The 27,260-nt window shown below is 39.0% G+C and overlaps 2 protein-coding genes across 3 annotated transcripts; both read right to left on the bottom strand.

The window, feature by feature from the left end:
• Positions 1-9,375: 9,375 nt before the first annotated feature.
• On the bottom strand, positions 9,376-10,089 carry LOC137734428 (uncharacterized protein At4g02000-like). The gene has a single exon (XM_068473701.1). The coding sequence runs from the start codon at positions 10,087-10,089 to the stop codon at positions 9,376-9,378; it is 714 nt and encodes a 237-aa protein (XP_068329802.1).
• Positions 10,090-19,840: 9,751 nt separating this feature from the next.
• On the bottom strand, positions 19,841-22,211 carry LOC137735350 (WAT1-related protein At2g39510). Of its 2 annotated transcripts, XM_068474772.2 has the most exons (7): positions 21,934-22,210; positions 21,747-21,809; positions 21,481-21,597; positions 21,146-21,383; positions 20,751-20,912; positions 20,491-20,642; positions 19,841-20,158 (listed from the first exon to the last, which is right to left on the bottom strand). In XM_068474772.2, exons 1-7 carry the CDS (start codon positions 22,131-22,133, stop codon positions 20,038-20,040), a joined length of 1,053 nt encoding a protein of 350 aa, XP_068330873.1. In that variant the 5' UTR covers positions 22,134-22,210; the 3' UTR covers positions 19,841-20,037. The 2 variants fall into 2 exon arrangements, with proteins under 2 accessions (XP_068330873.1, XP_088552757.1); XM_088696631.1 differs by lacking the exon at positions 20,751-20,912 and having other exon boundaries at positions 21,934-22,211.
• Between the last annotated feature and the right edge of the window lie 5,049 nt (positions 22,212-27,260).

The raw sequence follows: 27,260 nt of genomic DNA, 5'->3' as shown, positions 1-27,260 counted from the left end.
TTCGAAAACGATTTCCTAAAAAGGATATAACTCCATTTCTGCATTACATCGAAATTGGAAAATATGGTAGGGTTTGGCACTTTGCCAAATTTTGATTAACCAAAAACATTGTTAGTGGGGAAGAAAAGTTAGTGCAGTGAACAAGTTATTGCAACCAAATCAGGGATTAGTTGGATTTTATTTTTTCCAACGTAATAATAGTACGCAAAGGATTTGTACAAGCATGTTGTAGTAGCGAGTAGTAGTGATCTACAAATAATTTTACCTAATTAAAACTAAATTATTTCATGATTATGCTAATTATAGGCAGGTAGCTGGAAAATGAGTCCTATGATAACGACCCTCTAGCCCCCCCCCAACCCCCAAATGACAATGATTGATTTCAACCCTTTCAATTAATTAAGGCATGTTTAGTTAACAAATTGGGAGAATGAAGGTGTTTGTACCATACTTGATCAATCGTGAAACTACCAAGCACGGATCAACTTCATACCTTCAAGGACCTACTGAGGGATTCATGTTGAAGCATCCCTGCCGAAGCACAAGAGTTTTTCTCCACCCAGGAGGCCAATCACATCACAACACGTGTCAACGTCAAAATAAAGCTCTTAGAGTCTCATATTGATCGCGGACGAAAGCCGGAGACTCTCCTCAACTATAAAAGAAGACCATTTTTCTACAATGAGGGAAAAATTTCATTATTGTACTTAAACTAGTCATTAGAACCTAATAATGATGATTATGCTTGAACCTATGTATTTGTGTAAACCCTTCACTATTAATGAGAACTCCTCTACTCTGTGGACATAGCCAAACTTAGGGTGAACCACGTACATGTTCTGTTTTCTTCCCTATCTCTATCTCTTTGACATATTATCCTCACTAGGTAACCAGAGCAACCGGGCGAATCTTACAAACTTGACGCTTTATATTGTTCCAAAATCTCATCAATTTTGTGCATCAACAGAAGGAATCCGAGAAATTAGAAATAGAGGAAATAGGATCAAATAATACCCTAGCTGATCTGATCTTGTCTTTTTGGTATTTGATTACGGATTATTAGGGAAACGTACACTTTTTCAATTCCTTATATGTTAGTTGACGTATGGAAAAGTTAAGAACAGAAATCATTGATATTCATACTCATATTTTATTAAGGGAATTGTTATTAGCACTCCAAATTTTCTATAACTAGAAAGAAAAATACACTTGTAACGAATGTAGAATAAAATTTTTAGAGTGCTAATAACAATTTCCTTTACTAAACGGATGAAACTTAAGAATTAAAATAATTCCTATTTCTATTTTATGTAAATAAACATCCGCTAAGTTAATGTATTCCATAATCAATTAAACTACTCATTATCTACTATGATTCTGATCATCTCACACCAAACTACTCGACTTTAATAAACTTGTAAATATGTGAATTCTATCGAGTTTTCGAGGCAATACAACGTAGAATCCGTGGAACCCCTAGGGGCTTGGATTGGAGTAACCCCTCACAATTTTGGCAACTAAAATAGGTGCTTTGCTTGTTGAAGAGTGCACGCAAACACCAATGCACTAGCTAGTCGTGTCAATCAACTATCATCATTAGTATTAATTAAGTTATTAAACACTAGCGTTTATTGTTGTATTTTACTCTATTTGCAGCCTATTGAAGGAGTTGAGAAGCCCTCTCATTCCAACATTGCTAACAATTTATTTCAGCATGACTTGATCTACTCATCTAAAAAACCTATCATAATTATGCGTTTATCTTTCTTATCACGTAGAAATAGATATTTTTTTATTCTTTCAGTAATATTGGCATTAAATTGTCAGTTTACATGAAAGAATTATGGACTCAATCATGCACATGGTGGGTTTGATACACATAAATAAAAGATGTAGCATTAAATTTGATGGCATTAAAAGTAATACCAAATAATTCTCAACCATGGGATGTTTGCCATTTATTCTTTTTCCACCTACAATTTCAGTGACTCCACTCTTCCGATATATTTCAGTGGTCGAAGAGTCTTTTTGGACTCGCTTATGAGCGAGTCTGGCTAGCAACGCTCCTCTTGGCGAGAAGCAACAATAAATTTATGGTGAATTATATTTTACACCTTCAGGTTTGAAAGAAATTGTAATTTTATACAACATTTTTAAAATATTTCAATCTCATATATTATTTGTTATTTTATTTCAATGTCATGTAACCATTAATCAATCTGTTAACTTTTTTGTTAAGTGATAATGTGGTAAATATAAATCCACAATTTTTGCTGACATGGATGATAAATTTGCACCATGTGAATAAACTCAAACAAAAAAGAATTAATTAATAAACCCTCCCCCAGTTCCGCACACTGCCGTGATTCTTTCTCCCCATCCCACCATCGCCACCTTCGTTCCTGTCTTCAACTACGCCGACCCAAGCCTCCCCCGTCCCTTTCCTCAGGCAAGCTTTAAGCAACAAAGTAAAAAAAAATTCATAAATGTCAGTTTTTATTAAAACTTTCAAATATAACACAAAGTCACATCAATTGATCAATGTACCCTTAAAGTTAAAAACAAAATATTTTTATGGAAGTTATAAACACCGGAAATGAATCTTCTCCGGATCCCTTTCACCTAATCCTCCTCATTAAACAATCCGGACCTTTGAAATTTGATCCAACTGTTACAAATAGGGGCCCATTCTAAAAGTTATAATAACTTTAGCATTAGATCAAATTTCAAAGGCCCGTATTGTTTGACGAGGAGGATTATGTGGAAGGAATCATTTTCCATTAACACCAGATGCAAATGAAAATTTTTATGCTCATTCTTTCTTCCATGTTCTTTCATTTTTAGGGTTTTGATTATTCCCATATCCTAAGCCAATAAGTTTTTTTATTTTTTATTTATTTTTTTTCCTGAAATTCAAGTACGATATTAATTCATAACAAGAACAACGTACAATCAAAGATAAGAGTGCTACCAGTGGGCCTTAATAGAAACCATTCCAGGAAGTAACCCGAATGAAGGGAAAAAGTATGTCCCGCACCAACAAAATAACAATTAAGACTATCCTCCCAAATAATCAAAACATTAACAATGAAAACCATCCTCCAATAGAAGGTCAGTAATTAAGTCAGGGGGTTCCTCAAACCAAGGAAATTGGGTGCTCCAAGGTTAGACTGAATCTGACTAGCCGATAAGCCACTGTATTAGCATCTCTTCGCACAAAGCTTGCTTTTCACGTTTTGAATGACTGCAAGATCCTTCAGGTATCCTCTAATAAATGCTCAAATGGCCCGTGATTAACCACCGCATTATTTTGAATTGCGGCGATCACCAACAAAGCATCACCCTCAAATATGATCTACTCAGTCCTCCATTGATGCGCAAACACTGCTACTTCATGAGCAGCTGGGATCTCAGCTTGCATAGAAGACGTAATACCAGTCAACTTCATAGCCAAAGCTGCTATAAAATCCCCAACCGCGTTCCTAATGATGATGCCAACACCACCCACCGACTTCCTTCATAGCTGCGCATCAGGAGGTTTGACATGCTTTTGGACCACATTCCACTTTCTAAACTCCAATAGCCAAGCATGAGCTTGTAATTGGATTTCCTGTGGTGGTAAAACCGATCCCTGTTAAAGCATTGCATTACGAGTGTTCCATATCTTCCAAATCAACACCAGCGCCAAATCAAAGAGATTGAGCCAACCGAGTGAGCCATTTTGGAAACCCAACCTCTCTGTGCTGCAACGTTTGCAACCACAAAGGACTAGAGAACCATATTATTGCTGCATGAGAGCAATGCAATAAACCATGTTCTATTGTTTATGGTACGTTGGCACAAAAAGGACAACAGTCATCTATAAGGACCCTCATTTTCTTCAAATTGACTCTGGTTGGCAGAGCGTTCAAACAACTCATCCAGATACATATTTTAACTTTACCTCGTACCTTAGCTCGCCACAAAGCCTTCCAAAGAAACTGGATCTCCACTGCCATCATTGAACCAATCGGTATATCTCCACAAATTTCACTACACGACCGAGCGACAAAGTATGCACTTTTAATCGCAAAATTTCCTTGGGGTTCCTTAATCCAAATCAACTCATCAGGTGGACTAAACAAACTCAAAGGAATACTCATAATAAGGTTGGCCTCCTCTTCAAAGGAACATGTTAAAAATCAACTGCATATTCCATTAAACACGATCCGAAGCCACTAAGAGAGATCTCACAGTAAGGTTTGGATGAACTCCTACTGGTATAGGACTGAGTACTTTTGTATAATTGTCTATCGGGAGCCAGCTATCACCCCATATTTTTATATTCAACCCATCACCCACTCGCCAATGTGCTCCAGGTTGAATCAACACTCTAGCTGCCGCCACACTTTTCCAACAATAGGACGAATTTGTCTTCACCGTAGATTGAAGAAAATCCGTATCAGGGAAATAACGAGCTTTAAAGATTTGAGCAACAAGAGAGTATGGATGGTGGATAATGCACCAACCTTGCTTTGCCAGCGAGGCTAGGTTAAGGGCATACAAATCTTTAAAGCCCAATCCTCCTTCACTTTTAGGCTTACACTTCCTCTACCAACTTACCCAATGTATACTCCTGTTACCCTCTTCTTTCCCCCACCAAAACCGAGCCACCATTTGATTTAACTCATCACAGAACATCTTCGAAAGCAAGAAAGTCTGCATGGTATATAGGGGAACTGCCTGGACCACAGATTTAATGAGAATTTCTTTACCCGCACTACTTAGAAGACTCCCACGCCAGCCATTAAGTTTTTTCCAAAGCCGATCTTTAATGTTTGCAAACGTTGTCTTCTTAGATTTACCAGTGAGAACTGACAATATAAGATAACGGTCATGGTATTCCACCTAAGCAATCGGCAAGTAATTGAGCATCCATTTCATTCACATTCGCACTGAACACCACACAGCTTTTGGTAAGATTAACCGCTTGTCCCGAAGCCAACTCATAACATTTCAACAACTTTTTCAATTCACAACATTCTTGCAAAGAGCTTCTGGCAAAAATAAAGCTATCATCAGCAAAGAGGATATGATGAATACTTGGCGCACCATTACAAACCTTGATTCTCTGTATCCATGGTTGAGCTTCCCATACATTCAATAAGGCTGAAAGACCTTCCGTACAAATCACAAATAAGAACAGTGACAACGGATCCCCTTGCCGAATACCTTTTTTAAGCTGGACAAGACCCATTGGCTCCCCATTAAGCTTGAAAGAGTAAGAAACTAAAATGACACACATCATTATCCAATTAATCCATTGCTTAGCAAACCCCAATCGTCTCGTTATTTGCTCGAGGAATGACCATTTGATGCGATCATATGATTTACTGATGTCTAATTTCAGCGCCATCACACCATTCCAGCCACTATTTTTTTTTTTTTTTTCATAGCATGAGCAATTTCCGATGCCACTAAACAATTATCTAAGATTAGACGTCCAAAGATAAACACACGTTTGGATGGCGAAATAATGTCGGGTAAAATCAACTTCAACCTTTTCGTGAGAACTTTGGAACAGATTTTGTATATCACATTACACAAACTGATTGGCCCGAGTTGAGTCATGGAGATTGGGTCTGTTTTCTTAGGAATAAGAGTTACATGTGTAAAATTAATTTTGCGCATCATACTCCCTGAAGAGAGGAGAGAACGAACACCTTCACATATATCATGACTAACAATAACCCAATGTTTCTGATAAAACTTGAGTCATACCATCAGGTCCAGGCGCTTTAGTAGGGTGTATTTGAAACAAAGCAGTCTTGATTTCGTCCTAAACAAATGGTACCAAAAGACTCTGATTCATCTCGGCCGTGACTTTTGGTGAAACCGCACTAAGAACAACCGACACATCTACTTCTCCCGTGGAATCAAACAATTTCTGGAAATAATCCACTATTACCAAAGCCATCCCATCCTTACTGATGAGTCCATATTATACTATATATTTTACCCTAATCTTAGTATTAATTTATTGGTTATTTTGGTAGAATTTTGATACTTTGTTATATATTTCCAATATAGGATATTCGACTTCCTCTGGAGCAAAAGTGATCAAACGGATGAATTTTAGAGTGATTACAATTGGAAGATGTTCATGTGCCTTTCAAGATGATTGTGTCAAAATTCTAGATTTTTCTACCAAGCTGTTACCGTGGCAATGAAATTAAGACCCAGCGCACAGTTTTCCCAAATTGATGTTTTTGGACATTTTGGTTGTGTTGGAGGTCAAGATGGCATATATTGAGGAAGATTCCTTTTGAGAATCTGTAGGGGACATCTTCATCTTTAAAACGAGACCTTTTGGGACCAAATCGGAGTTTATTTGGTCAGTCAAAAGACTAATTTTCTGAGAACTCCGAATTCTAGTTCAAATAGGAAGCCTTTTATTTTTTGTTTTATCATTTAATTATGTTTCCTAGTTTTATTTAAGACCTTTTACTAGGAGAATTTTAATTAGAGTATTATAAATAAGGCTTTTTAGTCATTAGGGTTTTAGGGAGAGAAGGAGGAGAACGCAAACATTACTTTGGAGGATTCAAGTTTATTATCAAGGTGTTTTCTATCCATGATAATATTTTGTTTTATGATTGTTAGTGACTAGTTTTGTTTGCTAGAGTGAGGCCACGAGCCTTAGCAAGAATATGTAGCTTCTTTTCAATTTGCTTATGACATTGTGCATGCAAGTTTTGAATTATTAATCACTGTACTTTAAACTATCTACTTGTCTTGATGATTGGCCACCATTAGGATATTTAGAAAAGTAATTTGATGCAATTTTGGCTGAGGGCTGTCCCTGAAATTGGCGTTGGCTTCTTGTGGTTAATATGTGTAACTTCTTAGGATGGACAACACGTTTTAAGGGTTATATGGTTTTTTAGAAGGTTTTCACAAAACTTAAAGAGTCTTGCATATTCACATTCGATCTGGACTCCACGGACGGGTTGTATGTTAGATATACATTCAAGTAGGGCATATTTTATGAAAACCTAACCTTCAAACTATGCATGTGCAATTCATAATAATTGAAAGAACTATATAGAATTGTTAAGGTGATGGCGGAAACCTAATGCTTAAATTGATATTCAAAACTATTTTCTTTTGTTTTCTTTACTTTCCCAATTTATTTAATTGTTTTTAATTAAATTCGTTTTTAATATTTTAGGTCATAAAATCAACATCTTCCAAATTTTTTTTTCAAATAGTTAATTAAGATTTGGTTTTAACGTAAATTATTCATTCAATCCCTGTGAAAAATGACCTTACTTAAGCTGCTATACTACGACAACCTTTTACTCTTGCAAGTATTTTTAAGTGTTTTTATCCCTACTTTTGCAAGTGGTAAAATCCCTATCACTTACTTTCATGCCAATGCCCTGTTTCATCGACCAACCCATATAGTGCATTCCATCGTTGTCGACGAGAGGCTTTTTGATGAAAATATCTGGTATTTTGATAACCAAGACGCAACCAATTCGCTTTGGATTGTTGACGCCAGAACGCCTGTTCTTGTGTCAATAGCGAATGTAATCGAGTATACAATTCGTGCCTTTGGGCAATAGTTGTTTTAGTGAAAGGCTTACCAAAGAGGGCTTGCAATTTATCTTTCATTGCGACAATTTCCCCAGGAATGGATCCTTCTATGCTCTTAACTCATTTTAGCAATTGCACCCGTGTTGCCTTAATCTTTTCCATAACTTGATACATAGGGGGACCTTACATAGTTTGTAGACCATCATTCTTGAATTGCTGTCTCACAATCGTCCCTCACTGACCAACCATTTTCATACTGAAAACTCTTCTTAAATTTGGCTCATTTCCTTATCCCCCACTCTAACAAGATCGGGATGTGGTCGGAGGACGTAGGTTTCAAATGAACAACTCTGAACCCTGGGAGTAAGTCTAACCAATCCTGTGTAGCAAGCGCTTGATCTAATTGAACCTTGATACCATCATCCTTCATTGTTACCCAAGTGAAGTTGTTGCCAACAAAGACCATATCTTTCAATTCACAATCCCTCAACGCATTATGAAATCCTTCCATTTGCCTTTCACTATGTATATCCCCACCCTCCTGTTCAAAGGCCTGGAGAACTTCATTAAATTTTCCTAAACAACACCATGGTAATGATGAATTCTCCTTAAGCCGACGAAGCAACTCCTATGACTTGTAGCAATCAGCTTCAACTAGAAAGCCATAAAAAACGTAAGCCTCCAGTGAAAAGGCGTCTCCCACTCCTCATACTTCAAGATCGATATGATTTGAAGAGTATGAGCGAAGTGAAGTCTGCGCTTCCTCCTTCCACATAACAAACAAATTACCAGACCGACTTGAACTCGGTACCGTAAACACACACTGAAATTGTAATTGTGATATTAACTTATCCGTGTGTTCTCTGGAGCTTGTAGTTTCGCACAGAAAAATCACAGTGGGATCTTTAAAGAGAACCAGTCTTTTAAGTGCTCGAATGGCACGGAGGTTCCCAAGCCCCCGACAATTCCAACCGATAGAACTCATTGCACTCGGCGAGGCTGAACCTCGTCAGCCTTTACCACTTCATCAATCATTGAGTTCAAATAAGCACATTTCTTTATAGCCTGGGATCGTACAACATAGTCTTTTCCTTGAGTCACCCCTTTCCCCAGTTCGGGGATAGCTATCTTACTACAATGCATCTTTTTTTTTCTTTTTTTTTTTTTTTTTTCTTTCTATAATACGACCTAATCGATGTTGGATCTCTCTCCCATCCTCATTCCCAGTTCCAAAAATGAATGGATTCTGGTTAAAGCGACAGTGTAGTTTCACTCTGGTTATCATAGCTTGTCTTTCCAACATTTTTACCTTCCTTATTTCGTGGCCATGCACTTGATGTTATTATCTCGGTACCAAACAACATCAAAGGTTGACTTGGGCTCAACACAGTCTCACCAACTGGTGCCATGTATGGCAATATTGCCATACTATTCGTCTCCTCCATCAAGTCAGCATTAAGATTAGGAATATCCCGATGCCATATTATTCGTCTCCTCCATCGGGTCAACATTAAGATTAGGAATATCTTGATAAATCTGCCTCCCTTCAACCATAGCTTGCGAGCATAATTCCAAACCACATCACTCCGTAGTCCCATTCCACGAGACATGTATTCCATAGGCTGCACCAATCTAATTCCTCCCACCCATCATCGCTTCAGGTTCCTCATCTTCCTTCATAATCTCATCCATACTCTCCACAATTGGTACTAACATAGACCATCCACCATCAGGCCCCAAACCAAACCGTTTCCCCACAGGCTTCCTGTAATCCTTCCCTAAGACAACATCTTGAAACTACCTCCCATAAGGCTTAGCATAGTCATTATCCTGCAGTCCATGATATTTTTCACACTGATCCTCCACATGATCCATTATTCCACACAAAAAACAAGTAAATGGCAATTTTTCGTATCGAATGTCAACATTCAATGTTCGACCGTCTAGCTGTAATGCTACGTACTGTCTCAAGGGTTTTTGAATATCCAACCGGACCCTAATTCTAAGAATGCTTCCAAACTGTTCTTTCATTCGAATCTGGTCAGTGAGTACATACTTCCCCAATTGGTTGCCCAAAAACTTCCCCATCTGGCGTGTCATATAACAGAATGGTAATCCTTTCACCTGAATCCAAAATTCCTGATGAACTAGCGGAACCCTCGATGGATAGGTCATATTATTTGCCTTCGCTAAGACCAACAGAAATTTTTTATTAAATAACCAGGGACCCCCCCTCAGAATTGTATTTCTCTTAGAAAGAGAGTTGAAACCAAACGCGAAACGATCGTCTTCGAGATAAAAAATCAGCACCTGTGCCTTAGGGCGCCATAAATTCCGCATATGTCTCTTAAAGCTTTCCTTGTTAATTGATTTTGAGGCCAGCACCTTACCCACCAGAAACACCTTGGATGATTTTAGCGATCCCACCTCATGTTTGTCAAACACAACTACTTCATGTTCCTCTTTGATAATAGCAAACTTCCTCGAGAACTTTGAAACAATTTCTTCCATCGTCGTCAGTCCTGTTGTAAGCAGAGACCAACCCCACGTACACACTGTGAAACACCTTATAAAGAATTGTATGATGCCCAATCCAATAAGTTGACAGAACGAAAAGACATTCAGCCAATGAAATTGTCTAATTTATTTATTAATTAATGATCACCTACAACTGAAGTGCATATTATTGCATAATAATTAATTAATATTCTAGAAATTTCATAACATACAACTTATGCATACTTTCAAAATGAATTCAATAGGTCTTCGTTTGGATGGAAATCTCCAGCACATGGTTTCATGGCATTTTGTGTACATATGTGTACATATATTTAAAATCTTAATTTGGGGCACACACTTTTGGCTTAGTCTAATGGTTGTTTCCATAGCTCCCTATTAGAGCAGTTCCACCGTGGGCAATAGCCCGATGGACTGGCTCTCAAATAAGGCCAGATAGCCTGAGCAATGAGGTCCAGCGTGTGCTGGCGATTGAGCCCTAGTGGGCCCGAGGGAAAGGCTCGACACGAGTAGCCGGCCTGAGAGCCTGAAGGCTATGTGATGTCACATCTTTTTTTTCTCTGTGTTCACTGAGAAACCGAGCCCAGAAAACGACCACCCCCTAGTCGGCGATTTCTGCAGCAACTCACCGTCTGTTTGTTGCTTTATCGCCACGCCGTTTGTGTGATTGGGTCGACTTGGTCTAGGTCGCAAGTTGCACTGCTGCAATCACCGAATTCTGCCTGGAAGAAGATCGGAAAATTTATGTTTCGTTCAACCTCAAATCTCTACCAAAACACATGAAATTTTTATCTCAAAATGAAGATCACAGAACAAGGAATAGGAATATACCAGTTTTAGGCAAAATTGTGGCCAGAAAATTATTTGTATTATTTTATAAAAAAAAATACTAATATTTTATTGCCAATTGCTAGGGCTATTCAGTATAGGAGTGGAGATGCAAATGGCAGTCACCATTCATTAAGGGCAATTACTGTTCACTGGGTGGATTAAATAGTGAATAGCCCTAGGCCTTAACAACGGTGGAGTTGCTCTTAATTCTAAAAGGCCAACTTATACTTCAATTTTTATACTTAAAATGTGTTTCATTTTCACAATAGTGCAGTCGACATTTGTAATTAGGTTGTAATTTTGAGGGCATAGAGTACATTTATATGAAATTTTGGTTACATTTGAAATTGTTATAAAAACTAATAGTTATGAATTCAAGACAAATTTTGATTATTAATGATATAAACTCGTACTTTCCCGTAACCTTGGAATTGCCGATACCAAAAAACTCCGTTGCCACTCTCTTCGCAAAACGAACCCAGTTCTGGATTTTTACTGAAATGGACATCTCAGTTGTGGAGCCAAAAATATTCACAAGGCGACACGTGGATTTTTGGATGAAGAAGACAAAAATACCCTTGAGGCATATCAAGATTCCTACGCGCGAGTAGCGAGCAATCATCCTCAACCAAGTCAGAAATGCCCAAAAAAGGTAACAATTCAAAAATTCATCTCATCAAATCCTTCTACAAGGTAATCCATAAAATTTATTTCACCCCATATATCTTTTACCTAATTTCCCTTTTTTAGCTAAATCAATTAGCTAATTATTACATAACCTAATTATCTATTTATTCTAAATATTCTATAACCACCAAAACATTCCCCTCATGCTTAAGTAGCCAATTAATACCTATTAAAATTGGCTAATTAAACCAAAATTAAACCCAAAAAGCCACCTAATGGCCGGCCACTCTTTCTCCAAAGAGGATCGGCCTATCCCTATAAATTAATAGGTTCCCATTTTCACCAAAAAATCATTCCACACTCTTGCTAAAATTCTCCAAAACTCTCAAACACTTTTCTCTCTAAATTCTAACTTTGGCATCGGAGGTTCTTAGGCCAAAGCCCCCCTCTAAAATTCATCGTGGGCACGTGAGGCTCTTGGCTTTGATCTAAGGTGTTATTTGTTTTGTAGGTACAATTTTGTCCAAAATCAAGGAGAAAGAAATTTGCATCCACAAATTGGTGCTTTCATTGAGAGCTGAGATCCATACACGTAGAAGACTCTCGCGTAAAAAGGTTTTTTCTCTATTTTTTCTATTTTCTAGTCCCCTTGTATTTTTCATATGTTCTTATTATTAGAAATTTTTATTTGCAAAGATTCTTTGATAAAACGTAAAAGAGGAATATAATGGCTAGAAATTTAGAAAATTCCATAAGTGAAAATTCCAATACTCAGGAAATGGGACCGCGGCGATCCATAAGGCTAAATGTGGTCATAGGTGGAGTGGCACCACCACTACTAGGTTCCACCATGGCCCAAGCTGTGCCATCCAAGCTTGCATGGGCCCAAGCCCAAGCCTCGCACTCACATGGGCCACACGTTGAGCAGCCCATTCCCGTGGCCCAGCCTGCTCTTGCCGAGTAGCCCACTCTCGCGGCCCAGCTTGTTTCCACCGAGTAGCCCACTCTCGTGATACAGTGGCACAGCTTGCTCCCGCCGAGCAGCCTACTCCCGTGGCCCAGCTTGCTTCTATGGCATTCCTAGCAGCCTAAATTGGTCCAAGATTAGTTTAACCGTCCATGCTTCAAATTTCCGAACCGATGATCGAACTGGGAGCATTTTCACCACATTTTTCTACGGATTTGACATTTCCCAACTCAAATCTCGTCCCTACCACACTTCCACTGCTCAAGGAGATACATTCCTTCCAAACTCTTCCAACCCAAATGGAAAGCAACACTTGTCTCGACAAGTCATAGAGTTGACGAACGTCCTTGCACAGCAGACGACCTTGGTAAACCAGTTCTTGCAGCGCACCGAGATACAACGTGCCCCAAACGAGGTGTCCCAAAGTAGGACAAGGGCAGATGAAGAACCTCTCCAGCAGCGTCCCGACAAGTAGCCACTCGACTAGCTACGAACCGAGCGTTCGGGCAATGTATACTCCCGATTGGGCACCCGAGATAGAGTATACTCTCGTCTTAGTGCGCAAAGGAGAGTGCACTCTCGACTAGGCCCACAGACGAGTATACATTCAAGGTTAGGGTCATACTTCGATAGTCAACATGAGTAGCCTTCCAGGCGAAGTGTTCATTCGCGACTAAACCCGCAAGGAGCATCCTCCACCTCACATCGGAGTAAGCAGAACGAAGGACGGAGAGAAGCAGTCACTCAATCCGGCTCAAGTTCAACCGACAGCCTGCGAAGAACTCGCTCACCTGCTGGGAACGTACCACACTTACCGCATCCGTGGCATAAACAAGCCAAACAGATGAGAGAACAACCTAAACTAGCAAGTCATGGCTGGGGGCAGTCGAGAGCTCCATTAACCCAACAAAGATAAATCTAGGAAGAAGTAGAGAGACTATTGACTAAGTGATTGTGTGATTTCCAACGCAAAGAGGTCACTGAAGAGGCATTATGATGGAACATGACCAACATAAGCAGGTCACCCTTCACGGATGAGATTGAGCAGGCAGAGCCTCCACGTGAGTTCAGCATGCCATATTTCACATCTTTCAAAGGGGATGAAGACCTAGAGAGACATTTAAAGAACTACCGAAGCGCAATGATCCTCTATCGAAACAACGATGATCTCATGTGCAAGATATTCGCCACCACTCTACAAGGCGAGGCGCAAGATTGGTTCTACACCCTGCCGCCACAATCCATCCGGAGTTTCTACGAACTTTCTTTGGTTTTCACTAAAGAATATTCATCTAACTCTAGCAGACTCTTTCGCTCTAGCCGAGAAGCATGCATTTTGGGACGAGGCTCGCCAATGTACATTCAAGAACTTGAAGAAGTACTCGACATTACCTCCCTACTATCCAAACAGGAAGCAGAGGAGGACTGATTCACGTGTTTGATGGTATCTGAAGCAGCAATAAACTCTACCATCATACGAGAAGAGTTGGGGGCCCGACTACCTGTATTCCGTAGTTCAAAAGCTTTCATCGATGCTATCAGAAATTGAAAAGCTAACTTTGGCGATAATTGTTGCAACCCGAAAGCTTAAGTTTTACCTTCAAACACACGAAGTCATCCTCATGATGCATTATTCCGCCCAATCCAAACGTGCGACGATAAAAGCGTAGACCCTGGTGGATGCAAAGTTTTCCGACAAAAGTAACAACTCGGCCCAAAAGACACGCCAAGGGTAGAAGAACACTGGAAGGACACACTCGGAAGTAAGTTTTGTCCTCGTTGCCCCAAAAGATTCTACATAGGAGTAACATGTACCGGCAATTGAGCATTACCTCCTGCTGCACGTCACACGGCCCTAACCGACCCTTACTCCATAATTTAGCTCTAGAATGGTCAAATACCGGCAGTTGAGCATCTTCTACTACATGTAACGTGGCCCCAGCTCCACGACTCCTTAGCATGCACCAAGATGGTAAGAAGTTAATATAAAAGTGCGACCGCTGCCAGCGCTACAAGCCGATACCAGCATTGCCTGCCAGCGAGCTATACTCACATTCGAGTCCTTGGCCATTCATATAGTGGGCAATCGACTTGGTAGGACTTATGCCACCTGCTATTGGGGGCAGATGCATGATGATCATGGCAACCGACTACTTCACCAAATGGGTAGAAGCAGAGCCCAAGACGACCACGACTCAAACGGACATAGAGCACTTCATATGGAGGAACATCATTTGCCGATTTGGCATCTCATAGTCTATCGTCACTGACCATGGCCCGCAATTCGTGGGCAAAGGTATGGCGAAGTTCTTCCAAAAGTATGACATTAAGTAGCACATGTCCACGCTGAGATATCCTCAAGGCAATAGGTAGGCCGAAGCATCCAACAAGATGATCCTCACTGCCTCAAGAAATCCCTCACCAACAAGAAGGGAAAAGGGCCAGACTAATTCCCTGGATGTCTACAGACATAATGCACCACCAAAAGACGAGCAACCAGTGAGACTCCTCTCTTTGGCATTTGGCTCAGAAGCAATCATTCATCCCAATGTCATCAAGTCAAGTATCACCGCTTTACTACCAAGCATTGAGTAGAACAATAAAGAGATGGCCACAAGCTTAAATCTGGCAGAGGAAAAGCGTGAGCAGATTATCACCCGCATCATAGCCTACTAGCAGCAGCTCCTCTCCAGCTACAACAAAAGGGCCAAAATATGGTAGTTCTAGCGCGAAGATTTAGTCCTAAGAAAAGCCTTCATCATTGCCCACAAAGAAGGCTTCAAAAAGATGGATTCCATCTGGGAAGGTCTGTACAAGATTAGCTGTGTAGGCAGCAAGAGTAATTACAGTCTCGCCACCATGAAACGACAAAAAGATCGAAAAGCAGTGGGGCGCCTACAATGTGAGGAAGTACCATGTGTGACCTCCCACTACATCAAAGCCCAAAGACTCAAGTAGCTCGACGGGGACCACCTCACAAGCCGAGGACTATCCAGTTGTTATGTTGTTCCTACCTTACAGCTAAGTTCTCGTTCTTTTCGCTTATTTTTCAATGAGGAATTCAGAAGCAATCACAACTTGGCTCAGCTGCATGCTTACAACAATTAATCACTCCTGCACTTCAAAAGAAGACCGCGCCCTTCTTAAGGACTCATCGCAGGAATTGCGCCCTCCGAGGGACCAACCATGCTCTCCAGTGTGAGAGGGTAAACCAATTCCCTGACACCCACATTGGTCAACTCTCCAAGACGGGAAGATAAACTCTACACTCCGAATATCCAGACGTGGATAAGCCTGACTGTCCTAGTATAACTAAATGCACAATGGCTTGAGCTGGGATTCCTAGAAGTAGCCACAATGATTTTTTTCAAGGCTTAGCTAACTGAAGGATTTTGGGTCTCTTGGCCTAATCCGTGGGGAATCGGGCCCTAGAGACGGATAGGGCATATTACGCAGTACATTCGATGGACGACTGCCCTGGAACCCTAAAGCTGCTATCGAGTGTACTAAGGTAGCCTACGGTTTCCAGAAGACTACCTATAGCTTGCCTTTCGAGTAGTAAAGCTATGCTAGACTTATACAACCGCACATTCTTGTGAAAGGTTAAACAAGCTAGCATGCATATACGAAGCCTTATCCACTGCTGACATGCTACGTAGTTGATAAGCTTCACCTCTGCCAAGTGCAGAACAATTTATACTAAGTCTTAAAGTGTTGTGATACTTGTTACGCAACCTACGAAATTAGATAAAGCCAAGGTTAACAGCCTAATGGTTACGCGGATTTGTCTGCTTCTGTAAGTAAGGCATTCGGCTGCCAACCCTATGGCTAACAACTTTGCAAAGTTCTATACCAACACCTACGGATGGATAGACTAGCGGACCTGTCTGCTTATAGAAAAGTAGCACGCCTGCCATTGGTCTATAAAGTCTAAAGGTTATGGCATGAACAAAAGAAGCGAAGATGAAGAAAGCGAAGGAATGATGTTTATAAACAACTTGAAACGGCCAAATGAGTTCAAGAAAAACAAGAACTACAAGGAAAAACAAAGAAAATCCTAAAGGCTACCTAGAAGACTACATTCCAGCAGCTTGGACATTACACGACTACTCGGTCACCACATCTTCAGCAGGCGTGACGCTCTTAGCAGCGACATCATCCAGCGCTTTACCCCCGGCTGCCCTAGCCTGAGCACCAACTTCTTCAACTACTTCACCAATGGAAGCCTTAAAAGTAAAAACAAGCAAGTTTTCTGGAGAAATAAAGAAGGTCTCGAAACCTCGAACCCACCATTCTCACCTTTCAGCTGCTCATTCTCCTCGAGCAGACCAACACGGACGCGCTGCAGCTCATCCACTTCCTTCTTCAAACTTTCGTTGATCCTCAGTACACCTCGAAGTTCCAACACTTGGGGTTCAAGCCTATCGACGATTCTCTTAAAGTGGATCACTTGATTATAAGCAACAATTAGCTCTTCATCCTTTGCATAAGCAGCGAAATGAAGCTCAGAAACTACAAATTCAAGATCTTGAATTTGAGGTATGTAACATCCAATCTCCTTTCCTGCAATGACAGGTACGACTCCAAGCTATCCTCTCATTCCTTGCAAAGCTGCGGCACAAGTGTGGTTGGGGTTGAAATTGGGTTGTGGTGGATGGGTGATGCGGAATTGTGTGTGTGAATCAAAGAAACACCTAAACATTCCAACAACTCAAACTTGAATTGTATGAACGTTTAGGCCCTCTTATCTTCCATTCCTCATTCGTACAAACTTAACTTGGATTGCGTCAAGACTAGTCTTCAAGACAACAATCACTCGGCGAGCGGTCTCAAGCTGCAAAGAAGTGAGGGCAGAAATATTAGACCCTTTCAAAGCAACGAGCTCAGAGTCTAACCTCTTGATTTCCTCGAATGAGGAATAAGCTTTAGCTGCCATAGTCTTCACCATCTCCTTGGCAGCTTTGCTATATATCCATCATATCAAGCAGAGCAGTCATTCTATATTGGGTCATATGCTTCACAAAGGAACTTGGGCAAACAAACCTTTCTAACACCATCAACAAACTTGGCACAAACGTCCATGTCTTCAAGTAGATTTGGTTTCAAGAGCACACAGATCTCAACAGCCTCCCTAGAAGCAGGCTTAGTAGATTTCTCACAGCTGCCCACACGAGCAGTCTCCTCCTTCCCAGCAGGCGAATCAGACTTAGCAGCAGAGGGAGTGAGCTTTAGCGCCACTTTAGCAGCAAAGTCCACATTATCGCTCTTCATAATAGCAAACCTTTCCGAATGAGAACCGGACTTAGCTTCCAACGGACATCTTGGCACAGACTTCGGCACTGGGAGCATGACAAGACCTTCACACTGAGTAATACTATCAACAATCGAATTAGCCTTTCTCGACATAGCAGGCGCCACAGGCTCAGATCTAGCAGCCTCATTTTTCTTCCTATTGGAAGAAATCATGTCAATCACAGGCCTCTCGGCAGCAGGTAGACCCTCACGAGCAGCGGATGAAGTCTTTAGTTTTTTCTTAACCAGCATCTCTTGAGCAGACAAGTAAGATCTCTTCCACCTTGATATTCTTTACCTTCTCTCTCGAGAGCAACCTACATTTCTCCCGGCGAAGAGAACTAAGTATCATTTTTTCTCTCAAACCAGTAAGCAGGAGGCCTACATGCCTAGTATTATAGCAGCCCATGAGGCCCTCGACCTCCTCAACTCTCTCAATCTTAGGCCTGGCCCCCGTCAGGTTGAAGAAGCCAGATGACATGAGCTTTGCGACTTGTCTAGCATTGCGCCCTAGCGCCTCAATCTGCGGCCCCAGCCGCGCAAGCCGTCCTTGGCTCTAGCCAAGCCGAGCAGCCCAAGCAGTGGTCCCTACCAGAACACCTTCTCAGCCTATGCCAAGTCGACTCCTGGCCTCGGTGCGGCGTGGAGAAAACAAAGAAAGCAACGAAAGACAATCCTTTGCACGGGTAAGATGTAGAAGATTGCTAGAGGAGGGGGAACAAATATCCTCCAAGCTCTCTCTCTCTTGTAGGGTAGAATAAATCGCTCTCCAAAGTTGATTTAATAACCCACTTAAGGTGGACTTAAATAGGCTTTGAGAGAAATTTGTTTCCCTTTCCTAGAATGATCTAATTTCCTATTAAAGAGAGAATCAATATCAAAATAGGAAACAATCCTACGTTTCCTAAAGCAAGAAGATGTCTACACCTGTTGCCCTTTCCTACGAGCAACCCAACAGGTGTGGGGGCATTTGTGGAGCCAAAAATATTCACAAGGCGACACGTGGATTTTTGGATGAAGAAGACGAAAATACTCTTGAGGCATATTAGGATTCCTACATGCGAGTAGCGGAAAATCATCCTCAACCAAGTCAGAAATGCCCAAAAAAGGTAACAATTCAAAAATTCATCTCATCAAATCCTTCTGCAAGGTAATCCCTAAAATTTATTTCACCCCATATTTCTTTTACCTAATTTCCCTTTTTTAGCTAAATCAACTAGCTAATTATTAAATAACCTAATTATCTATTTATTCTAAATATTCTATAACCACCAAAACATTCCCCTTATGCTTAATTAGCCAATTAATACCTATTAAAATTGGCTAATTAAACCAAAATTAAACCCAAAAAGCCACCTAATGGCCGGCCACTCTTTCTCCAAAGAGGACCGGCCTATCCCTATAAATAGGCATCAGAGGTTCTTCTGCCAAAGCCCCCCATTCATCGTGGGCGCGTGAGGCTCTTGGCCTTGACCTAAGGTGTTATTTGTTTTGTAGGTGCAATTTTGTCCAAGATCAAAAAGAAAGAAATTTGCATCCACATTAGTGATGAGAGAGAGAGAGCGTGGGAGCAGACCTGCGATTTTTGTAATGGAGTCTAAGCTGAGTAACGTCAGGTCAGGGTGGGAGATTGACTGGGTTGAGCGGTAGGATGTAAATCCAGATATAAACCCGGGAAAATGAATCGGCTGGAGAAGAAGATGGATTAGAAGAAGGTTGGTGAAGAAAAGATGGGAGAAAGATGTGGGCCCTTGCAATTTTTTTTTTATATTTTAAATTAGTTTTATATTTAAAATGATTTATTATTAATTATATATATATATATATATATATATATATATATTTGTTTACAAATAAGAAAGTTTCATCAACGTCATAAAAAATGTGGATTTTATATTTGACATATCATCACTTAATGGTTAACTTAACCGAATTTTTAATGGATGTATAAAATTGCATGAAAATCATAAGTTTATGTATAATATTGTAATGTTGAAGATGATGAATGAGGTTGCAATGCATCCAAACTTGAGAAGGCAAATTGTAATTTACTCATATACTTTTTGGCTTTGCATGGAATTTGTTGCAGATTGAAAATTTAAATTGCAAGTAGTTATTATATATTTTGCTCTTCCTACTTTAGATAAATATATCAGCTTCATATTAGTGACATCAATGACCACAAATATCTGAAGTCAGTGTCCTCTTCATGAATATAGCTTTTGTTAAACATTTGTAGCCAATTCCATGTTATCATCTTTTTCTGATTCAGATGGAAGTTGATCCTTGCTTTTTCCCCATAGAACCATATAGAGGCCAATCACAATGACCATTGCTCCAATTACTCTACAAAAAAAAAAAAAAAAAAAAAAAAATCCCTTGTTAGCCCTTGCATTTTTTTTTTCTTGAAACATATGCGCATAAATAGAATTACAAACTTTTAATCAAAATATAGAATTGGATGGGCCAAGAACCGGACAATGAGCACTAAGCTGTGATTTATATACTGCTTAATTATTGTATCTTTAACGTCCCTTGATACTCTTTTTTCAGGAAGTCTAACGCAGTTCCATTTGTAGTATCTCCATTTCCATTTTCGGTATTTTTTTTAGAAGCTAAATAAATCCAAGGTGCATGTTCCTGCATTTAGTAGATAAGAGAGGTTGATGCAAATTTACCTTCCCAAGTACATGATCTCAGCTAATATGAAGGAGCTCATAACGGCTACAATAATCATACTTAGAGGACTAAAAGCAGTCACAAAAACAGGTCCTCTTTCCTTCATTACCACTCCCTGAACGTAATAAGCGATCCCTGAACATATTATTCCCTGCATCAAAACATCGTCAGGCTGTAAATATATACACTAGTAAAGTATATGTATGTATACATACAAGAAGATTTTTAACCAGAAAATTTGGGGTTAAGAAGTTCTTACACTGTAAACAGCAGCTAAAAGCTTAAAATCAAAGTGTATGGACCAAGCTATGGGGTTATTCCATTCGAAAGCTAGGGCCACCGCAGTTCCTTGAACCGTGCCCGCCAAGCATATCCAGGTTGCTAGGGATAGCTCAGCAGGGTATGAATTTAGAGTAATCGCCTAGAAAAGCGGTAATTAGTACGACAATGAGGGTGATAATTATGTATTAATATAGCTAGCTGCTTGGGTACGTAGTCAGGGTTGTTACTTGCATGTTATCCCAAGTAAATATACCAACTAACTCTCGGTCTACTAATACTTTTTTCTAATGTCGGAAGATGTTTTGAGTTCGAATATCCTCTCTCCGTTGATTTAAAAAAAATAAAAAGTTGCATGAAACATTAGGGATTTACTTGGAGAATCATGAAACCAGCCCAGCAGAAACATCCAGCTGCAATCATGATAGCTCCCTTTATGGGATCTTGATGAACTGTGGAAACTGTAGATTCTTGATGGATATTTCTTCTTGTCCACGGAAAATTCAACATGGGTCCATTGATTAGAGTCATAAGCATGGCTCCTCCCACAGTCACTATGGTCCCCAATATCTTTGCAAGGCTATGCAGGCTTCTCAAGTTAATCTTCTCAATCCTAGTCAAAGTAAATAATTTAAATTCACATTTTCATGAACCATGCAAAAATTAACACATTTTCATGAATTCATACATACATACATACATATATATACCTGAAAATCCAAGCCATTATGAATACAAAAGCAGGAAGAACATTGCACATGGCAGATGTAAAAGTTGCAGTTGTAAGCTTCATCCCGGTATAGAACAAGTTCTGGTCAAGTACAGGCCTAATAATAATTAAGAGTAGAGATCACTCGCTTAGTTCAATTTTCCAATATGTTTAAACAGAAAAAAAGCACTATTTTAATTTAAAAAAGGAAAAAATTCAAACTTAGTAAGCTGAAAAATGTGTGACATAGTGGTCACGGTGCTTAACTCTAATAGGCCAAGCAACACAATCTTGGTGAAAATTGATAAGGTCATCTTTGGCCTTACTTTCCTGCAGTAGAATCAAGTTCATTGGATTAGTTTTCTTCATCTCTCAACATGCCAAATGAAAAAAAAAAAAAAAAAAAAAAAAAAAAACAGATTACGACATACAGGAGGGTGACAGAGAGATGCACCTATCGAAGACAATGGCAAAAGGAGCTATAAAAACACTGGCCACAGCATGTCGATAGACTACCAAGACATGCGGGCTCATCCCATGGTTTAGAGCAAACTTTGAAATTATGGACATCCCTGCGAACCCAAATTGCATGAAGGTGACAGCCATGAACGGCATCGCCCAATTGAGCATCTCAGCCATGGACCCCTTAGACATGTTGAGCTTGTTCTAAAACTAATAAGCGTCTGATGTGAAAAGTTAGCTAGTGACTGATGATCAGTGATGAGAAAACATAGAGAAGAAGCTGCAGTTACTTATAGGCATGTAAATTATGTGCGTCTCAATCTTGAATATTCTAGGGACTCCACTAAGGTGAGCTGAAATAACATTCTGTGAAGAGAACCCTTTCCACCAAATTAAGCATCAAAACCAGTAGTACCTCTTTTCCACACGTCGAATATTATCCTGGATTATCATATGATTCATATCTGACTAAGTAAGCAGTAAATAAATCAGTGTTTCAAGTGATTAAGTCAAATTTTGGCTTAAACGTGCGTGACTATCATATCACAAGTGTATTGAAAGTAAGGGGTGCTGAAAATGGAGTTAACTTTAATTGCCAACTAGGGTAGGTCTTAGTGGTAGCTAGTTGTCTTTACTTGTTAGTGTTGAGAGTATATATGAATCCCAAGTCGATGAGAGGATGGACCTTATGTGAGCTTTTAAGAGGTTTGGCTATTCTCCATATGACTAATTGATTTTATAATGGAACCCCAACTTTTTTAATGGTATCAGAGTAGGTTATCCCACGTGTGAAACCCAATGACCACACGTGCTACACGTCATCCGATTTGTGTTGTCTCCATGCTAGATTTGAAAATCCGTCACACGTGTTGAGAGTATCAATCCAAAATCAATGGGAGGAGGGACTTGTATGAATTTATAAGAGGTTGGGGTATCAATCCCTCATCGATAGGAGGAGGGACTTTTTATGGATTTATAAGAAATTGAACTACTCTCCATATGCTCAAGTGATTCTATGATGGAAGAGTATATATCATGTTCACTACATGAATTTGAGAATAATGTATATTTATGTGAAGTTTGATATCTAATTATTATAAATTCCATTTCGATAGCATTTTTGTTTGTAGGAACATTTTCACGTTGTAAAAGTATATTGTTCCCCTTTTTTTTTCTTTTTTTCTTTTTTTTTCAAAATAAAGTTATATCTTAATCATCCTTCTTCTGTTTTCAACAGCTTGATCTTTCTTGATTAGTTGCACGCACATTGCTGAAATGACTTCAATGATGGGACCTTACCCTGTGGGGTAAAATAAGATAATCAAATTACAATTAGTTAGGTGAAAAATAATAAGAACATCAAATTATGACGTTTGCACACTACAATATGCCTGTGGTAGCAAATTCTGACTTTGTTATTTTGCACTTAATTAGTAGTCCCTTAGATATATTTCTTTGTGGATAATTTATTTGATCATGTTACTCTCTCCCTTTTTCTCTATCTTTTAATGACAATGACTATAAACTTTGAATCTATACACTTAAAAATATAGTGAAAAATATAGAAGTTTAATTTGAGAGGTCTCATGCATGCACATGTAATTGGAGAATAATTATGGTCCAAAATCGAGCACAATGTGTCAATCAAAACATCATTCATTGGAAAACAGGCTAGGGATGAATCCCATCACTTCCAGACTACCGAATCAGACATATATATCAAATTGGACGATTGCCGCTTTTCTGAAGTAGTGACTATGTTCTGATTCTTCTTATTAATTATTCAAAGCTTAGAACTTTATTTTTAATTAATTAACATATGCTTCTTTTACTCCAAAATAGTGTCTTAATTAAAGGTTCAGCTACAATGCTACGCCTCATTTAGTAGCACAAAGTTTATTAAAAATGATTTTGGAGTCTTTTGATTTTAGTGCAAGAAAATAATTGAAAGAGAGTTTTGAGTCAGCCTTCAAACATGGCCAAAAGCCAATTGTGGAGCTTATTGTGCTAGAAATTAGTGGCTCTGGATTGGATTAAAGTAACTGGAATAATAATATTTTACTTTCTAGGCTTCATCAATGAGCTAAAATGCTATCCATCTCATACTTCCACATTTTTTTTCCGTGTGCAATTTGATGATCAAAACTTTTAAAAACCCTAATTCTAAATTATTAGAATCAGAAACCACCAGATCCATCATTTTATACAGTACCATACATAGTACTCGATCGAACCAATGTCTCCTTGCCCTTAGTTTAAGTTGGACTATTAGATTTGATTATATATATATAAGAAGTGTTATTGACACTCCAAAAATCTCATTCTACACTCCTCACAAGTATATTTTTCTTTCTAAATATAGAAAGTTTGGAGTGTAGAATGAGAATTTTGAAGTGCCAATAACAATTCTTTATATATAAAAGTGCTTTTCACTTAAAAACCCATGTCATGCAGCTTAAACCTTTTGCTTTAATCTAATCCACAATTCAGGAGTAAAACCAGTTTCTGAAGCAAAACTTACAACCAAAATATGTGCTAAGAATATCCAAATTACACTGGCTAAGATTTGTGCGTATTAGAAAACGCTAAAGCACTTCTTTAGTGCTTTTGGCTTGTGCTTTCTTTTCTTGCTTACCGAATGATATTCTAATTTTAATTGATACTAAAATAAAATGCTTTTGTCAACTCCACTATAGTTGCCTGCACTGCAAGCACATTCTGAATGCATGCACACGTATGCTAATACAAGTAAGAAATCTAGAGTTTTCAGATCGACTTCGATTTTTGACAGAAATTTTAACCCTATTTGTTCAGCATCTTTCCCAGATTATGAAAGCCTAACGCACATGCTGGTATTTGTTCGGACAGCCATCACACTTCAGAGTCTGCGAACAAATGCTGCTAGATATTCCACAATTAAGGGTACAATTAGGACAGGTGACTGTCATTTCGAACTCCGGATAAATACTTTACACATGAAACCTTTCATGGTCCTTCGCTGTGTCACTTTCTCTCTCTTTTATCACGTGGCAGCCACGTGATGAGAAAAATACAGAGAATGAACTGTCATGTGATGACAAAAATGGAGAAAGAAGAGATCTACAACATGATAATTTAGGGTTAGTTTGATAATTATTTTGTTTATTTTTGCTATGGTTTTGATTTTTTATGCTGGAGATATTGGAAAAATATGGGAGAAATGAGGAATTGAAAAGGATGAAGAGAGGAGGTTGGAGGGACAAATGAAGAAGATTACATATATAAAAACAAAATCTTGAAAGTAAAAACAACTTAAAATTGTCTAATAACAAAATCTTGAAATTAAAAACAACTTAAATTGTCTTTTAATATTTGATCTTGACAAAATTATAAGATGAATGGTTAGATGTATTGCCACGTGTCAATAGATTAGTAGGTTTGTTATAAGGTAGTTAAGGTTGTTGAGAGCGTTGTGACTTGTGGTGTAAGCTTTGTTAGTTAGTAGGATATCTAACAGATTGTATAGATTGTAATACACTAAGGAAAAATATAAGAACTTTTTTCTCTCTCTCTCTCTTTCTCTCTCTCTCTCTCTCTCTCTCTCTCTCTCTCTCTCTCTCTCTCTCTCTAAAACCTCCATAGTTGTTCTTCATTATTGCTGCAACCTATAATGTTACTTTACATGGTATCATTCGCCTACCAAGCAACTATTGCTTGAAGGTTGATTCCATCTTGGTTACTTTTTCTTCCGCCCCTCAAGATCGTCTAGTTCTCGGAGCTCTAAAAGCTTTCTGAGGTTTCTTTTTCTCGGTCGTGCACTCTAGGTGTTCGATCTTATTTCTCATCAAGATTCTTCAAGAAAATATATAATGGTGACTGCTAATCAGTTGTAGATCTTGCAATCTCCAATCACATCTCTTATCTCTACAATTTCTACTTCTGTCACGGTAAAGCTGGATGATTCCAATTACCTTACTTGGAATTTCCAGATATAGCTATTACTCGAAGGACATGGAATCATTGGGTTCTTGGATGGTTCTAATTCATGTCTTGAGAGAATCACTACCATCAGTTCAGGGGATTTTGAAGTCAATTCTGGTGACTCTTCATCAAGAATTGAAACTGATGCATTCAAAGTCTGGAAAATGCATGATAGGGATTTGATGTAACTCATTGCTACCACTCTTTCTCTAGCAGTTGTGTCATGCGCTATTGGAAGCACTAGTGCTCAAGATTATGGGTTCATCTCAAAGAACAGTTTTCCATTGTCACTCGAGCAACAATATTCCAAATGAAACCTGAGCTACAAAATATAAAGAAGGGCACTGATTCGATATCTTAGTATCTACAAAGGATAAAGGAGGCTCGAGAATATTTGACAGCTGTAGGAATTCACTTTGAAGATGATGATATGGCCAATCTTAACTCTCAATGGTTTACTAGTGGAGTACAACACTATGAGATCAATTATTCGAGGCAGGAAAAGTGTTATCTCCATCAAATATTTAAGATCTCAATTGCTTGCTGAAGAAGCAATGGTGGAAAATACTGCAGTAACTCTATTTCTCTCTGCAATCATTGCTAAGAACATTGAGTCTAGCTCCAAGACCTCAAATTTTCCACAAGATTTTTCTGGTAATCAAAACCAAGGGTTTCTGGCAATCAAAATCAAGGGCATTTAAGTAAGCAAGGGTATTCCAACAATTAGGGATATTCTAGCAATCAAGGGTATTGTGGCAATCAAGGGTTCTCTGGTGGAGGGGGAATCAAGCTACATATTTCAAGAATAACTATAATAAGAACAAGGGCAGAGGTAAATTTAACTATAATTCTAATTTTCGATATGGAAACTCAAGAAGCAATTACAACAATTCCTCACCTGGCATTCTTGGTACATCTCCATCAAATTCACCTTGTCAGATATGCGGCAAGTATGGACACTTGGCTGATACATGCAGATTCAAAAATAATGACAATGCAGTGGTTGAAGGATCTAAAATATGTGGAAAGAAGAATCATACTCTGCTTAATTTTTCCTTTTCAAAAATTAAAATATCTCTTGGAATTCATTTCAGATGACTGCAATGCATGTTGCTTCTTCCCCTTCTGGTTCAACATCCAATGCTTCATCTTAACAAGTCGGACTTACAGATTCAAGAGCAATAAATCACTTAACTGCTAACTTGCAAAACCTATCATTGGATACTTTATTCCTATCTATAGAGCCAATACAAACTGCAAATGGTTTACCAATATCACATATTGGATCATCTATCATTCATCCTCTTATTCAATCTCTGAAACTTAATTTAGTTTTATATGTACCACAAATTACTCATA

Source organism: Pyrus communis, chromosome 7, assembly GCF_041283825.1.
Source record: "Pyrus communis isolate YQ-2024b chromosome 7, ASM4128382v1, whole genome shotgun sequence".
In the NCBI taxonomy this organism is placed as follows: domain Eukaryota; kingdom Viridiplantae; phylum Streptophyta; class Magnoliopsida; order Rosales; family Rosaceae; genus Pyrus; species Pyrus communis.
Note: the sequence above shows the minus strand (reverse complement) of the source record. Positions and strands in the feature narration are given on the sequence as shown.